This window comes from Triplophysa rosa, linkage group LG21 (genome assembly GCF_024868665.1).
Source record: "Triplophysa rosa linkage group LG21, Trosa_1v2, whole genome shotgun sequence".
Taxonomy (NCBI): domain Eukaryota; kingdom Metazoa; phylum Chordata; class Actinopteri; order Cypriniformes; family Nemacheilidae; genus Triplophysa; species Triplophysa rosa.
In genome coordinates, this window is record NC_079910.1 from 21,108,505 (window position 1) to 21,125,951 (window position 17,447).

At 39.7% G+C, this 17,447-nt stretch overlaps 1 protein-coding gene across 2 annotated transcripts; it reads left to right on the forward strand.

Moving 5' to 3' along the window:
• The first annotated feature begins 5,536 nt into the window (after positions 1-5,536).
• irf10 (interferon regulatory factor 10) lies at positions 5,537-17,406 on the forward strand. 2 transcript variants are annotated; one of them, XM_057319117.1, is made up of 8 exons: positions 5,537-6,089; positions 6,194-6,383; positions 6,600-6,664; positions 6,804-6,840; positions 7,728-8,114; positions 8,211-8,329; positions 13,948-14,050; positions 17,056-17,168. In XM_057319117.1, exons 1-7 carry the CDS (start codon positions 5,916-5,918, stop codon positions 14,020-14,022), a joined length of 1,047 nt encoding a protein of 348 aa, XP_057175100.1. In that variant the 5' UTR covers positions 5,537-5,915; the 3' UTR covers positions 14,023-14,050; positions 17,056-17,168. The 2 variants fall into 2 exon arrangements, with proteins under 2 accessions (XP_057175100.1, XP_057175099.1); XM_057319116.1 differs by lacking the exon at positions 13,948-14,050 and having other exon boundaries at positions 5,565-6,089; positions 17,056-17,406.
• Positions 17,407-17,447: the final 41 nt, after the last annotated feature.

Consider the following 17,447-nt stretch of genomic DNA (forward strand, 5'->3'; position numbering starts at 1 on the left):
TATAAAGTTGAGTATCATCAGCATAACAGTGAAAGCTAACTCTGTGTCGCTTTATTATATCTCCTAGAGGTAGCATGTGTAATGCGAAGAGCAGAGGCCCTAAGACTGAGCCCTGTGGTACACCGTACTGGACTTGCGATTTGCGTGACACCTCATTGGTTATTGCTACAAATTGAAAATGGTCGGATAAATAAGATTTAAACCATTTCAAAGCTATTCCCTTAATGCAGACGTAATTTCGAATCTATGTTGGAGTGTGCTGTGGTCAATGGTGTCGAATGCAGCACTAAGGTCTAGCAGCACCAATAACTACAACCTCGGTCAGACGCCAATAGTAGATCATTTGTAACTCTGATCAAAGCAGTCTCTGTACTGTGACATGCTCTAAATCCAGACTGGAATTCTTCATTGATGTGATTCCTTTGGAGGAAGGAGCATAATTGAGTTGAAACTACTTTTTCCAGAACTTTAGATATGAAAGGTAGGTTTGATATACATCTGTAGTTAACTAGTTGTCGAGGGTCAAGTTTTTTTTTACAAGGGGCCTTATAACAGCCACCTTATATGCTTTAGGCACATGTCCTAATGTCAGAGATGAGTTAATAATACTGAGAAGAGGATCTATAATTTCTGGGAGCATCTCTTTCAGTAGATTTGTTGGTATAGGGTCTAGCATGCATGTTGTTGATTTAGATGATCTAATGATTTTAGACAGCTCATCGTGATCTACGGTATAAAATAATTGCATTTTCTCCTTAACCCTTTAGGCAGCAGGGTTTTTTGGAAAACATGCTGGATTTTATTCTCTACCTCTAGCAACAGCTCTCCTATGGACACTACCACCACGTTCACCCCTGCCACCCCCATCTCCGTTAGGCAAAGGGTCGAAATGATTGCTCGTTTGTGCTTCGTGAACATTCGCGCCTTGCACGGCGGCACCATTGCGCTGCACAGCTGTAACGGGAGACGCGCGGTGATTAGACGACCGATCGTGATTTCCAAAAGGCAAATATTCCCCCTCAGAGTCAGAATCGGATTCGCAACACACCCTCGCGGTACAACCTTTTATTAGCAATTTGGAAATTTTCTCTCACAAATCTCACAATTTACTCGGACGCTCTGAGCTGAACTGCTTCCGCTTCAATGACACATGATAGCTCACTTGCTCTGCTATTTGCTCGAACACTTTGAATGGGAACATGACATCATTTTGGTCTAGAATCGAAGTACTACATGTCTGCCATCTAGTGGTATGGAATACAAATGAGATATTACACCATATTAGGATCTACAGCCTATTTTATGAAGTATGACGTCTTGTCACAATTCTGCGACTTTGGCGCTTAGAGGGTTAAGGGCGCTGTAGTTAGTTTGTTCAGCGGGTTTCACTTCTGATTGCATTGTTATATTTTTTTCTATAATATCTTGGATTTTACTTGTGAAGTAGTTCATAAATTCATCACTGCTATGCTAATATACAGGATCAGAAGTCGCTGACGATTTATTTTTTGTTAATTTAGCCACCGTGTTAAATAAAAACCTAGTGTTGTGCTGGTTTTCTTCTATTAGTCATGAAAAGTAGGCGGCTCTAGAAGTTTTTAGGGCTTTCCTGTATTTTCGAATACTATCCTTGCATGCTGCACGAAATACCTCTAATTTAGTTTTCTTAAAGTTGCGCTCCATTTTTCGGGCCGCTTTCTTTAGAGCCTGAGTGTGTTCATTATACCACGGTGTTGGGCTGCTATATCTTTAATATTCTTTAAGCGCAGAGGAGCAACTGTGTCTAGCGTTTCCGAGAAAATTGAGTTAAAAATTTAAATGGTAATGTCAAGATCTTCAACGTTATTACTCATGCTAGGGAACTGAGACAATTCAGGCAGATCTTCGAGAAACGCACCTTTGGTAATCCAAGTTATTGTTCTACCATATTTGTAACAATGAGTTTTATTTGCAGCCATAGGCCAGTGAAGCAAACATAATACCAGATAATTATCCGAAATGTCTTCACTCTGCTGAAGGATTTTAACATCGTCCACATTTATACCTTAAGACAGTATTAAATCTAAAGTATGATTACGAAGGTGAGTGGGTCCTGACACATGTTGACTAACGCCCATGGAGTTAAGAGTGTCTTTGAAAGCCATTCCTAAGGCATCTGTAACGTTATCTACATGGATTTTAAAGTCACCAACGACAAGGACTCTATCTGCGGCCAGTACTAGTTCTGATAAGAACCCACCAAATTCTTTAATAAAATCTGTGGTGCCCTGGAGGCCTATATACAATAGCTAGAATACATTTTTAAAATGTTTTATCCTTAGTATTAAGTGTTGTTACATGAACTGCCATGACTTCAAAAGAATTGTATTTGGACTTCTGAGAAATGCTAAAAGTGTTATTGTAAATTGCAGCGACCTTTTAGACGAGGCTCATGTTTATAATAATAATCTTGGGGGACAGATTCATTTGAAGTAATATAATCATCTGGTTTCAGCCATGTTTCTGTCAAACAGAGCATGTCTATTTTATGATCTGTTATCATATCGTTAACAAAAAGTGCTTTATTAGAGAGAGATCTATTATTTAGCAATCCGAGTCGTAACATTTGATTATCTGTATTTTTGTCAGGGATACTTCCTGCATGTCAGATTCTACCTCTCTCCCTGCACGTTCAGCATCCCCTGATTATTGATTCTCCACACCTGCATCTGCCAACCAGCACCCTATAAATATCCACCTCTCTCACACTCCAGTGTCTGGTCTCGTTATGGATTTACCCATTACACGCTGGACTCTGCTACCTTCATTTGTCTCCCCAGCAGTCTACTACTACTACTACTACTACTACTACTACTACTACTACTACTGCTCCTCCTCCTCCTCCTCCTCCTACTCCTACTCCTACTCCTACTCTGTGAGATTTACTAAAGACCTGTTGTACCTCACCGTGTTTACCCTGGATTATCATTAAAACTATTGAATTCACCTGCTCTCTCTATCTCTGGTTCCTCTCTGGATGCTAAAAGAAGACCAGACCATCACATAATGGAACAGCCAACAGCCATCTCGTTTACGGAGTTTGTGAGAGCGCTGTTTGTGTGTGGATTGTCCAATGCAAAACCGCGTAAAGAATGTCTCAAAATCCAAATGCACAGAACAGGATGAATGGACGCGCGTTGCAGGATACACAAATGCACAATTTCTCATTGGTATGCGCAAAATGATTATACATGAACACAAAATAAACACTGTATTCGCAAATCTGTCTCTATTTGTACAAATCGCCTCATGTTTATTACAATCTAAATTTCACAGATGCAAATCATACGGCATTCGTTTGTGAATAGTAAAATACAAGTGTAACTTGTATCACGTTCACGGATGACTGTGCATGCATTTGTTAATCATTTTGAGATTAAATTCATCCCATACATCTGCCGCAAATTTAGTTTAATCATGGAGGAGGACGAACATATGCGGCAGGCAGGGCGCATATCAAACGGCGGTTTTGCGCACTTGAAAGTCACTGCGGGAAAGGGCCACAATACGAAGGCTCGTCTGAGATATGGAGAAATATTGAGTTCCTGTATCACTCCGTTCACCAAGTTTCATCCAAACGGCTATATCATGAGGTAAAATTGTGCATCTCTCTCCAAAGTCTCTACACTAATTGCTCTGCCCTTATACAGTAAGTGAGTAGGGAACATAATGCGATTGGAACGCATGCGAAACAGTTTTGCAAACTGTGCATTACCAGTTATAATGTTGTAAATAACGTTCAGTTTCTTGCACAGTTTGATCAACTCGCTTAAATAAAACGTCATTAATACATCGAAAGAAGCCGCAGGGATAACTTTTATGTTGCCTCTATCTGTATTTTGAACTTTTAAAGACATGAAGCATGAAAACCCATGGACCACAACTCCAGGTAAAAATCTTTATTGTTCTACCTAAGAAATAATGTCACATACATCTTGGATGGCTTGAGGTTGAGTTATTGATCAGCCAGCTCCTCTACAGATATGACTGTTAATGCTCATCCAATGCAGTTTAGGTTACAAATGTTTTGCATTTTTTGCATGCAGTACTTTGGGCTCTTGTGTATTAATTTCTGCATTGTGGGGCCAAGTACACATGATTGAACAGTGTTGGAAGTGCATAAATAATTTTACCTGGAAAACTGAGCTCATAATAGACAGACAGACAGAACAACACATTGAATGGTTATTTTGTCTGAGTTGTATCAAGTTATGCTTTATCAGTAAGGCAAAGATGTGTTTTGTTAAAAGTAGCTATTTTCTATATAAATCTCAAAATTTGATTATTAATAATTATTCTTAATTCATTAAACAACACCGCATAAAACGTAACGAGTAACTAGTACTCTTGAGTAGTTTTTGAGAAGAGTAATTTTTACTTGTACTCAATTACTTTTTTAACACCAGTACAGTTTCAGCAATGTAACAGTACTTGTACTTAAATACAAATTTCCAGTACTCTTTCCACCACTGCCGACGTGAATAACAATCTTACTGAATTAATGATTGCCTTAGCCACGAATTAAAATTTGACTTGATGTCAGGCGCTCTGGCTCCCGCCATGTGGGAGTCAGGGTCGGGCCATTCTACGACACTTTTCAATATTTTAGATGAGCAGTAATGATACATCTTCACCTAACAAAATGGCTATTTACAGTCCTGCTGTTCGCGCCCCCAAATTTTTTAGCACCAACCGGCACTGCACACACATCTTTACAGTCAAGACCAACAACTTTACAAAAAAAAACTTTTGGAGTATACTCTAGTGTTAGACAATGTTCTGATCGGGCATTCTGTAGCTGTTCAACAAATCCAAACCAGTTCAAAACAAACAAGTTTTTTCAGCGAGTAAATGAAAACAGAATTTCCATTTTTGGGTGAACTGTCACTTTAAGTATTCATTTAAGACTGCATCGAGGGCACAAATGGGGCTTCCACAAGCAAACTTCTGAGTGCTAAAATGACACCTGTTACCTGTTCCTCGTACTCGTCCCCATCATCCATTACCTCTTTAGCCAGATATTTCTCTTAAAAAAAGTCAACAATCTTACAAATGTCTCCATTAATGTTTCAGAAGAGATCTCACCAGTGTCTTAAAATGAGCTCCTGATTTGTCAAGTCTGTCAGATAAAATGTTATTTAAGTTTTTTCTTGATATGAATTTAAACATTTGTCATCAAATTTACTATTAGGTCACGTGTTCCATGAGTGTGGTGAATTATTGGCAGTGAAATGTCTCCATCTGCTGGTTTGTTTGTGTCATCATCATTTTAATGCATTCACGCCCTTACGAAAATTAACCATTGTTTTACACGGGTTAAAAAAAACATGGTTACTACACTTTTACCACAAAAACATAGCCATGTTATTTTTTTGTAAGGGACATATGCATCTATCTATATCATCCAAATGTTTTTATTAAATGTTAAACAGTAAATTGCCATGGATGAATACTTGTGGATATAGTAGTAATTTCCAGTAAATGTAGTACTTGAATTTGAGAACTAGCGAATGACCATTTTTAGCAGTCATAACAGACCTTGGACTGACGAATCATATCGACATATTCCACAGAGAGACGTGCAATAATAACGAGGTATGAAACGATACTTTCATGATTTCTGCATTTACTCTCATTATTATTAAAGCATGCTGGGCAGTGGAAATCCCCGGAGCACTTTGTGTAATGCAGCACAAATCGACGACGACAACACGACGCTTTCAACAGGAAACCGAAAGTGTTTCACTTCATACGTTTACTTTCGCTTTTAAACGTGATGACATTCCGCTGCGAGTTGATCTAAGCTTTCATTTCTTCTACCCTGTGTGCTGCTGCTGTCTATGTGAATTTATGTCATCCGACGGTGTTTTAGAGCGATGGAAGACCTGTCCAAACACATGAGACTGAGAGAATGGCTCATAGCTCAGATAGACAGTGGGAAATACCCTGGACTGAGCTGGGAAAACCGCGAGAAGAGCATGTTCAAAATTCCCTGGAAGCATGCTGCCAAACAGGACTACAGACAGAACCAGGACGCGGCGCTCTTTAAGGTGCATCTCTCTCTCTCTCTCTCTCTCTCTCTCTCTCTGTCTCTGTGGACATGTTCTATTACTGGCTGATTGCACATTCATTGAAATTCTGAACTGTGTCTCAGGCATGGGCCATGTACAAAGGTAAATTTCAGGAGGGCAAAGACAAAGCAGATCCTTCCACGTGGAAAACCCGCTTGCGTTGTGCCCTCAACAAGAGCACAGATTTCCAGGAGGTTCCAGAACGCAGTCAGCTGGACATCTCTGAACCCTACAAGGTGTACCGGATCCTGGACGACACTGGACGAGTGGCAGGTACAGCTTTATAAAGACCTCGGCTTCTGTTCATCTGAATTCTTTCACATGTATGCACGTTTCATTTTTAAGCCTCTGTTGCTTTAGAATAAATGTCAGACAAGAAACATTACATTCAAAAGTACATTGGCAAATGTTGTTTTTTGCAAACTTTGTTTTGGATTTCAAACATTTAACTTGTTACGTAAATACGTACTTGCTCGTTCCCTTCTTTAGACATGTGTGTAAATGAGGAGGTAATAGAGGACGGGGCTCTGAGAGAAACACATCTGCCAATGCAGGTACAGTCACATGACAAGTCTTGTGGAAATCCCCAAGTGCACTCTTCATTCGGTTTCACTTTCGCCTCTTGGACACATTTCAGAAGCTGAAGGTGTTTTCTGTTCATTATTCTTATGCTTTATTCCTCACCTTCAACAGGTCAGCTCACTGGGCGAGTCAAACAGAGGATGGACGGGTTAGTCTTTCTTTGAGGTCAAACACTAATGTGTATAACGTGTAAAAAACGCATAGCCACGCAGGGCAAACGTTTCACCCTTTGTGTGTGTGTGCAGAGAGAACAGCCAACAGCCAGTCGTATGCCTGTACGCCCGGAATACACTCCAATGGCCATTCTCAGTTTGTTCCTTCAACATATCTATCTCAAGTGCCCTTGTCTGGTACGAGAACAGGCTATTTTGTCACTGTTTAAGATTCACACACTTTCAAATATTTGCATATTACAGTTTACACCAGGGGTGGCAAACTCAATTCCTGAAGGGCCACAGCTCTGCGCAGTTAAGACCCAACCCACACCTGTTTCTAGAGCTGAGGCCCTCCAGGAATTGAGTTTGACACCCCTGGTGTAAACTGTAATATGCAAATATTTGAAAGTGTGTGAATCTTAAACAGTGACAAAATAGCCTGTTCTCGTACCAGACAAGGGCACTTGAGATAGATATGTTGAAGGAACAAACTGAGAATGGCCATTGGAGTGTATTCCGGGCGTACAGGCATACGACTGGCTGTTGGCTGTTCTCTCTGCGCACACACACACACACCCTTGTTTACATGATAAAAGCAAGTGGCATCTTTTTAGTAAATCTTAAAGTGTCCTACAAAACAAAATCTGGTTGCACATATGCACAGCAACTTGCATTTCATAGCTGCGCTAAGTCCAATTCAGAATAATTGTTTTGAATTTAGATGTATAGTCTAGCGTACGATGTGCCTTAAAAGTGTTTATATTTAGTGGCAGTAAGATTTGCTTTTTAGAAATGAGAACTTTTGACTTTAGTTGATTTCAGTGTACATCGGTGTCCAAAAGTGATTCAGGATTTGGATTAGTGTTGTGTGTGTTTGCAGACTGCCGTCTGGAGGTGCGTCTGTTTTATCACGGTGACCTGGTGCACAGCACCGTATCTGCCTCTCAAGACGGCTGCTTCATCCTGCAGGGCTGTGCTCCACTTGGGAATGAGCGCATCTACGGGCCGTGTCAAGCCAAGAAAGTCTTCTTCCCCGGTCCGGACATTGTGCCCCTGTCCCCAGGCATCACTGAGGCAATGAGCCGTCTGCTGCCCCACCTGGAGAAGGGCGTGCTGGTGTGGGTGGCTCCAGATGGCGTCTTCATCAAACGCTTCTGCCAGGGCCGGGTGTACTGGGACGGTCCGCTGGCCGAACACAGAGAGAATCCCAACAAGCTAGAGAGAGAGAGGACCTGCAAGCTGCTAGATATGACCATCTTTTCACAAGGTGCAGAAGTGCAGGGGCGCCTGTGTTTTATAGCCGAATTCTTTTGGGTGATTTTCCATCGCCACTCACAATCTTGGCTGCATGCGTTCTCTGCAGAGTTACAGAATCACCGGCAGGGCACGGGACCCAAGCCGCGATATGTGGTGGACCTGTGCTTTGGAGAGGAGTTCCCTGACACCAGTCAACCAAAGAGCAAAAAGCTCATCACTGCACAGGTAAGTGTTCAAGTGTTTCTGTACTCAACAGTTCAGGATTAACTGCTTTAACCTGTGTGCCATGAAAGTGTTGCAGAAGTATAACGGCGGCAGATTGTAACGTCAAGCGTAAAGTAGGATACTACACTGACAGATTAGACGTGATTAATGAATATAAATAATTGCAATTATCTTCTGAACCATGAAACCATAAAATAAACCATGACATAAAATATGTCAAGTACATATGTGCGACATATTTTGGATAAAAGCGTCACACATGTCTATGATGAGCGTCAGCTATCAGTCTATGAAACAGGCTGCGTCGCTGCCCAATCAGGCGATGACTTTGTGTTTGTGCACGAATCTGAGAAACAGATTCAGACAGGCTTCATAGATAGCGTAATGGAATTCTATTTACATTATAAACAGCAATTGTCTTTTACAAAATTGTGCTCCAACCAGTTTCTCGGCCGAACAAAGGTTTTACGGTTGTGAAGCGACTAGAGGATTAGTAATTCATGACAGAATTTTCATTCTGAAGGTCTTTGCACATATACAGTCCGAAATTGTCTTATGCGTTTTTCGTATTTGGCTCTTGTTTGTACGGTGTCTCTGAATGGTTAAAAAAGGCCACTCAAAATGCTTGACGGATGCGAAAAACGCAGAAAATCGAACCCGGTCCGAATTTATTATGACGGACGAAAATATTGGAGGCAGTGTGTAAATGTGAAATCTTATTTTCTCTTGTATATTTAGTGTTGCTCTTTAATAAAGGGAAAGTACTTATTATCTGAATACCCGGTTAATCGATGGAAAATCAGTAGAATACTCGATTACTAAAATAATCGATAGCTGCAGCCCTAATTAAAAGTAAATGTCCTTTATGTCAGTTGTGCATTGTTTTATTGTCGTATACCTTATGCCTCTGAAGCAACCTACTGAATACACAGAGTAGCTCACAGTATCAGTTGTATTAAAGGAGTAGTAGTAATTTTTATTCCTGCTATGGAAAGTCAATGGGGGCAAATTTTGCAATGAGCAACTCCTTTAAGAGCTTTATATGTTTAGCACATGTATGTTTAGTTTAGATATAATCCATTTAGCCTAATTATCCTAATTATTTTATATTCCCTTAACCAGTTTTAGCAGCAATTTACCAGTAAGTAGTAAGGTTCTTGTAAATAGTCAAGTGTAGAAGCCATGTGTTTGTTGGATTTATTACCATTTGTATTACCATAATTTAACTACAAACATAAACTAGAGCTAGTATAATGAAACTATGGTATGTTTAGTTGCTGTGGTTATACTAAAGATTATTAATTGGAGTATGGTTCCTATATATAGAAAATGGTAAATTTGTGGATACTGTGGTTTTACTGCAAATACCATCCCTGCTGAAAAAAAAACAATGAATTTTTGAATTAGAATGAGATTTTTAAATTAAATTCCTCTTTGTAGTGTGTTTTGGGTTTTATTCCAATAGGATTTACCATCCCATCAATAGAATCCATCACATACAGGTAGACAACAAGTATCCATAGTACAATTCCCATTATAACCATTAAATCCATTACATTTTCTGTTGTATTTTGGGCAGGGTTCTATTGTTTTTATTTCAACAGGAATACTTCAACTATAGTTACTTCAGTAAAAACATCATTCATTTTCCAAATCGCTTTAAATGATATAGCAGCAGATCAGAAGTTAACACACACGTGTAGCTCAAGGTGTATATGTGATGCTTATTTACCGTTTAGCCGTTATGCCGATCATTTTCATGACAATGTTTCTACGATCTTTGACTGATCGTAACCCACAGATGATTACACCACACTTTAACATGTGCCTTTTTCGTATTTTAATGTTCTATTTGCCTTTTTAGAGCGCTATCAATGATGTAGCAGCACCTACGTTTACATTAGTTTAGCGGGGAAGATCCCAGAGTTGCCAGATTTGCGTTAAAAAAATCTTCCAAATGGCCATTCACAGCTTGCCGGAAAACCGCGAGCATAGAAAAACTGAAATACTTGGCAACAGTAAAAGGTCCTGGAAGATCGCAAGCCAGATAAATTGCGCACACAGGAAACCCCGCTGCATAGAAACCATTTTCTACTTTTGGACCTTTTTATAAATGTAGTGGAGTAAAAAGTATGATATTTGTCTTTCAAATGTAGTGAAGTTAAAGTACAAGTACTCAGAAAAAATAATACTCAAGTAAAGTACAGATACTCAAAAAGTGTACTTAAGTACTGTACTCATGTAAATTTACTTAGTTTCTGTCCACCTCTGAGTGTGGGACAAGGCTTAAGCCCTCTCCGGGAAACCGCCCCAAAAAGTTTAAGGCTGTTTTGTTGTTAAACTGAATTGAGTCTGAGGAGCATCACACATGTACTAAATATAAAACAACATGCGACCATTACAGAGGACTGCAAGATTTGAAAACAAATCATGAATTGTTATTATTCAGTGCTCTAGACTAACACTTCAGCGAGGTTGCACCAGCCCTTAATTTAGCAGTGCCAGAATCATGGTGTGAGGCAAGAAAAAAGTGTTTAATACATGAATAAATCAATCCCAAATTAATAGAAATAATTGTTTATGATATAATGATTGTTGATTTTATTGCTAATACATTTCAACACAAAGTGTAAAGTGTATTTAAAGCACATCTTTAACAACTAAATTATTGTATGCTACTTTTTTCTTTATCTTAACAACTCAATAAGGAGAACACGATTCCTTTATATCAGTGAGTGTTTTGGGCCCGTCCTTTGTTGATTGATGAAGATTATAAACAGCGATCTTTATTATGCTGCTGCCCCTTTAAGAGCGAGTATACAGATCTAATGCTGCCTTCACGTGCTCTCGGAAATTTGATCTTTCCCACTTCAACCCGGAAATAATGGATGATGATCCTTCCGCTTCATCATCAATAGAATTAAATGCTTCTCTTCCACGGCACCCGAGCATAATATGTTTTTGGGTGGCTAGGACATTTAATGCGCTTCTCCTTAAGCCACTTTTTGGTTGCCTTGGCAATATGTTTTGCGTCTTTGTCATGTTAAAGGCTCATCCATGACCCATCTTCAGTGACCTAGTTAAGGGGAGGAGGTTCTCGTCCAAGATTTTACGGTACATTGGCCCGTCCCTCAGCCCCTCAATGCGGTGAAGTCATCCTGTATACCTGTAGCAGAGAAAAAGCCCTAAAGCATAATGTTTCCAACACTGTGCTTCTCTGTAGGGATGGTGTTCTTGGGGTCAAAGTCAGCATTTCTCTCCCTCCAAACACAGGAGTCCATTTTGGTCTCACAGCAGTGCCAGCACTTTCGCCAAAGCCTTTTCTGAATCATCTTGATGTTCATTGTCAAACTTAAGACGAGCCAGGCGGGCCTTCTTGGGCAGGAGGACCTTGCGGGTGCTTCAGGATTTCAGTCTACTGTGGTATAGCGTGTTACCAATGGTTTGCTTGCTAACTGTGTTCCCAACTGTCTTGAAATCATTAACAGGCTTCTTCCGTGTAGTTCTGGGCTGATCTTTAACATTTCTCATGATCATCTTTACCCCATTGGGGACATCTTGCAGGGAGCTCCAGACCAAAGGCATTTGATAGTTATTTTGTATTTCTTCTATTTACAAATAATCGCACCAACAGTTGTCTCCTTCTCACCAAGCTTCTGTCTGTAGCCTAGTCAAGGTTTGTGCAGGTCTACAATCTTGTCGCTGACATCCTTTTAAAACCTATTTGGTCTGGACCATGGTGGTGGAGAGGTTGAACTGGAAGATACAGATTCTGTTGGCAGGCATCTTTTATATACATAAGCTGATTTAGGAGTACTTTCTTAAAGTGACAGGACTAATCTGTGGTCCATATAGGCACATAACCAATCTGTGGAGCCAGAATTCTTGCTAGTTGGTAGGGGATCAAATTCTTATTTCACTGACTGAAATGCAAATCAATTTATAACCTTTATATAACATTTTTTCCCCTGATTTTTTTTTATATTCTGTGTCTATCAGTTAAAATAAACCCACCATAAAAATTATAGACCCTTCATTTGTTTGTAAGTAGGCAAACTTACAAAATCAGCAGGGGATCAAATACTTATTTCCCGCACTGTATATAAAATGATGGAACATTCAATATCACTAAAACACTCAATGACTTCAGGTTACTCTGCACAATGAATCTTTTTCTTACATCCTTTTTTTGTTAGCGGTTGATCATGATGAACTTTGTGAATGCGGTGCTGTCATGATTCTGCCTCATCATGTCATGTGTTTCTTGGTCTTGTGGCAGAACCTCATGTTTAGTGTAGAGAGAGACATGGCATTGTTTGTTTTGACATGTCATGCACTCTCTCTGGTCTCGTCTTTGTCCCCGCCCCCTCGTTTCCTCATTATTGCTTGTTAATTATTTCATGCCCAACACCTGTTCCCCTCTTGATTTGAGCCCTTATTTAATGCCCCGGTGTTTTCTGTCTGGTGCTGGTTCATTTTGATTCGTGTGGTGTAGTTACTGTGTCTTGTTCAGTTCAGTTCATTTCAGTTTAGTTTAGTTTAGTCTAGTCCAGTTTAGGGTTGTTCCGATAGACGATACTATCGTGTATCGACGATCCTCAGACCTATCGGCGATAGCTGATTCCCTAGACCACATGTGTCAAATACAAGGCCCGCGGGCCAAATCCGGCCCGCCCCCTCATTTTATGTGGCCCGCGAGAGTTTACAAATTATTGTAGTGTTATTATACATTTTATGTCCACGACCTGAAAATGCAACTCAACTTTATTACCTGCGCGATGACGACATCTAGCCAGTAGGTGGCAGTGTCCGTATATAATAATAATAAGCCCCTCCAGTGCGATCAGGTTGTTTCTTGTTTCACACTGGAGGGGCTTATTTCGGGATAACAGCCGGATGCTTGTACATTATCCCGCTTATTACGCGGGATACTTGCCACATGAGAAAAAAACTTGACATGAAATGTGAATTTGAAATATTTTATTAGCTCATTTTTACTGAAAGTAGACCTAACAGGAAAAGCTGTTTACTTTCGGTTTTCAGGTAAGAAACAACGTTCAAATGTCACGAACATTCAATTTGGTTTAATAATTTGTAAATATAATGTCATATATGTTATTAAAAGACATATTTATTTTTAATTTGTCAAAAAAAACCTGTCAAAATGATTTGTTGCGTCAGGGTTACCCTGTGTTATTAGTTTTGAGAGGTTATCTGGGAATAACGAACCTGCAAATGTCGCGACTGACCAATCAGAATCAAGCATTCCAACGAGCGGTGTAATAAGTGAGTGATATGATATATATATATATATATATATATTAATTAGACACATCGTGTCAAACAAAGAAAAATTGATGCAGAGGGGAGGCTATTTCAAGAGGGATGGGAAAGCAAATACATGTTTGTGCTTAATGGAAACAAGCCTGTGTGTCGTCTTTGCCAGGAGGCCATCCCTGTTAAAAAAACCCAGCATATGCTTGTTTGGTATGTTTTGATGCTGGTTTGTGCTGGTTTAGTTGGTCTTTAGCTGGTCATGTGCGGTCCATAGCTGGTTTAAGATGGTCCAACCAGCATCAAAACATACCTAACCCAGCTTATACTGTTTTTTTCAACAGGGGTGGCTGTGCTCAAAGAATACAGTACAATTTACGTCGGCACTTCGAAACCAAACACGGAGCAAAGTATGCTAACCTTAGCCACCTAGAAAAGCAACAAAAGGTACAAGACTTGAAAAAAAACTTACATTTTTGGCAGAATTTGTTTGCAAATGCTTCTGCAAGAAGTGATGCAGCCGTGAAAGCCAGCTTTATTGTGGCTGAAGAAATCGCCCGAGTTACCAAGTGTTTTTCAGAAGGTACATTTTTAAAGCAGTGTATGCTGAAGATATGTGAGCAAGTGTGCCCTGACCACAAAGGCCTTTAAAAATGTTAGCTTGTCAAGAAACACTATGCAGACCGACTATGTGTTTATACAGAAACATATCATTTATTTTTTTAATAAACTGTACAATAGTTGTACACTTGAATACACTTTATTTTACTGGTCTTTTACTGTCAAAACTAGGTATTAATTGAGTTATTACCAAAAGGAGTAATTAAATGCAGATGTAATTATGCAGTGTGATAAAAGAGTGGATACATTTATATAGTCTTACAGTTACAACCGGCCCTTTGAGAGCAACCATAATACTGATGTGGCCCGGGATGAAATCGAGTTTGACACCCCTGCCCTAGACGATAGTTGGCTGTTTGCCAATATATGTTGCAAATCAATATTACAAACGCGCATTGCGCATTTCTTCATGCAAGAGAGCTTCGAATGCACGCGGCTTCTATCTTGAATTTTGGAGGGCATTTTGCTCACCTCGATGTCATTGTTTTTCCAAAGTCTCTATTCATTTTCTCTGTAAATACACTGATGTAAACATATTGTATGTTAGCAGTGTTTCCCATAGGATTTTGTCAGACATTTGGCGCTTGTGAAGTCACGAACTAATTAGCTAATTAACTAATGAATATGTGACATTACAAACTAATTAGCATATTTGTGACGTCATCACGTCGTGTTAGTGTTAGCACTTTTTTTGACAAGAAAAAGTTGACAAAAGCGCTTTTTTAGTAAAAAAAAAAATGCTCGCAGCGTTTGGTTACAAATAGCAGCCGAACGCCATGACTTTGCGCACTAAGGCAGCCCAGAGAAACATAGGCAGCGTAACGGAAGTCTTTTGAATTATATACAGAGAGCGTCTTTGCAATAACTAATTACATATTTAAACACTACAATACTCATTTCTCGATAGAAATGCAATCAGAAGTTGCTGAAAGTGAAAATTAAACTTACATTTATACAAAACTATCCTCCAACGGGCGTTTTGACCTCCATTTCATTTTATCGAGCTTGAACCTTTTCAACCTATCACGTTACTCGCATGTTGTTATGGAAACGACAGATCTCTGTCATTGGTTAGCTGTGAAAAAGGAGTTTGACGTAGGGTGTTTTTTTCAGAAAAGTTGAACTTTTTTCAACCTCAAGAGACACTCTGAGCTGCAGAAAAAGACGCCGGTGCTGGCGTTTAAAAAAGTGCTCAGGACGTTTTTTGAAAACACTGTTTATTCCATAGGATTATAATGTAAAACAGACGCTAGCAGCTTCAAAAAAGAAGTCAAGTCTGAACACGGCTGTATTACGAAGGCTTCTTTGATTTTAAATGCAAGTGACAGTTAAATACAAGAGGCCGAGGGCTCGCGCACACACGGAAGATGAGGACGCGCACACGGCCACGCTCCACTCACACCAAACAAGTCAGGAAGGAGAGAAGACGCATAAGCGCTGTTTATCCACTAGTTATTCTATCACTGATACTGTCATTAGCACGGATGGATAAAAAAAATGTGACTCCAAATATGCCTGGGCGGACCGCCCAAGTAAATGCATTGTGTGGGAAACGCTGGTTAGGAATCTCTGTTATCGAATGAATTACATGTTGTCTGTGGTGCCTGACGTTAACTTGCACAATGGAAAATTGTTCAGGAATCCTGAACCCAAGACCCAATCCTGAACCCATCTCTCAATCAGCGTATGTAACTGCACTGCTCTGCTGCCGAACCTGAAAATAAAGGCTTCTTTCAACGACAAGAGGTAAAATCCGATGGCAATCAACATCAGTAGCGAATCAAATTTTGGGGTGGCACCCAGCGTGGCCAATTGGATGTCAGACAGACCCGTGTATGGTGGTGGCGTCACTTGCTGATCCAGGAACAGTGATCCTTGGCAGTTGTATTTCCAGTTTTCAGCTTTAGAAAACAGCGACGCCACACCACCAGGCTACTGAGAAATGTAGTTCAACTAGTAACGTCACTACTTGTAGCGACGCTACCGCCCAACACTTCGCTCAACGCCCCACGTTCTGGCAGCGGCAGAGCAACAGGATCTCAATCATTTCACAGTAAATCAGTGGAGGTGAAGATACCACTAGACACAAACTTATTATGAAGTTAAAGATATCTCCATATTCTAAAGTAAAATTATATCTTAAATATGTCTTGAGTTACAAGCATGCCAAATTAAAAGAAAAATACCACAGGAAGTGAACTGTCACCATCAAGGATTGCAAAATACTACAGATTCAACTGATAGATCACAGTCTCTGATTTAAAACAAAGAATGACTTTTATCTTTTGAAGGTTTGCTCAGTTTTTTGTTCCCATTATTTGACTTATAATAGTTTGATCCCATCTTGAAAACTCAATTAATATTCTTCCTTCATCATTTCAATACTTTTTGTCCAGAAAATGAATGATCGACATCTTTCAGCTAAAACTGTTTGATTTAACACAGTATGACCCACTAGCAAATCAACTAAGAAATGAAATCAATTTAAATGGATGCCATTCAACTAACACAGTGCACATTTAGAAATATGCTTGTTACTTTTAAAAAAGCTCATTAGCAGGATAGTAAAATACGCTTATGAAGAATTAGACTATCTTCTAAACATGTTCTTATCTTACTCCCAGAGTTCCAAGGTCATTGAATCCCTGATCTCCTGATTTCAACCCATCAGATGTTATGATTCAGTGAGCTGATCATGAAACGCCAAAGCAGTGATTGGTTGATGTCTTGTGTGTGTGTAATTCACACAGCAGTTCTTTGACTTACCAGTGGAGGGCGTGATGGAAGGACATCCGTGTGAGTGAAACTTCTCTGTCGGTCTCTGTGTGCAGGTGATTCCTCTGTTTGCTGTGGAGTGTCTAGAGAGCCACGATCCATCTAAGAGTGTGGACGTGAAGCCTTCACCCTCACATAGGAGCTGTATGCAAAGCCATGCATAGCCACGCTTTATCACAACAGAAACCTTTCATCATCAAACAAAGTCTTTATTCTAACTATAATGAGGATACTGACAGAATTCTAAACAAATGAGAGTTGGTTTGGTCTTGTTGTACGACTTCATTAAGTTATTTCAGAAAGGAAACACGTGTAAACATGAGGTTATAATATAACATGCTTATTGTAAAATGCACACGTGTGAACATTTTTGTACTATGTGATAAAATCAAAATGTCTTAATCATGCATTGGTTTTTATTCTTGTGTTGGTTTGATTAAGATGCAAA

Excerpts from the sequence above, each read along its gene's own strand:
- irf10 (XM_057319116.1), top strand. The coding sequence starts at position 5,916 with ATGGAAGACCTGTCCAAACACATGAGACTGAGAGAATGGCTCATAGCT. Across the intron at positions 8,115-8,210 it reads TATGACCATCTTTTCACAAG|AGTTACAGAATCACCGGCAG; the intron begins GTGCAGAAGTGC and ends CGTTCTCTGCAG. Across the intron at positions 8,330-17,055 it reads AAAAGCTCATCACTGCACAG|GTGATTCCTCTGTTTGCTGT; the intron begins GTAAGTGTTCAA and ends CTCTGTGTGCAG.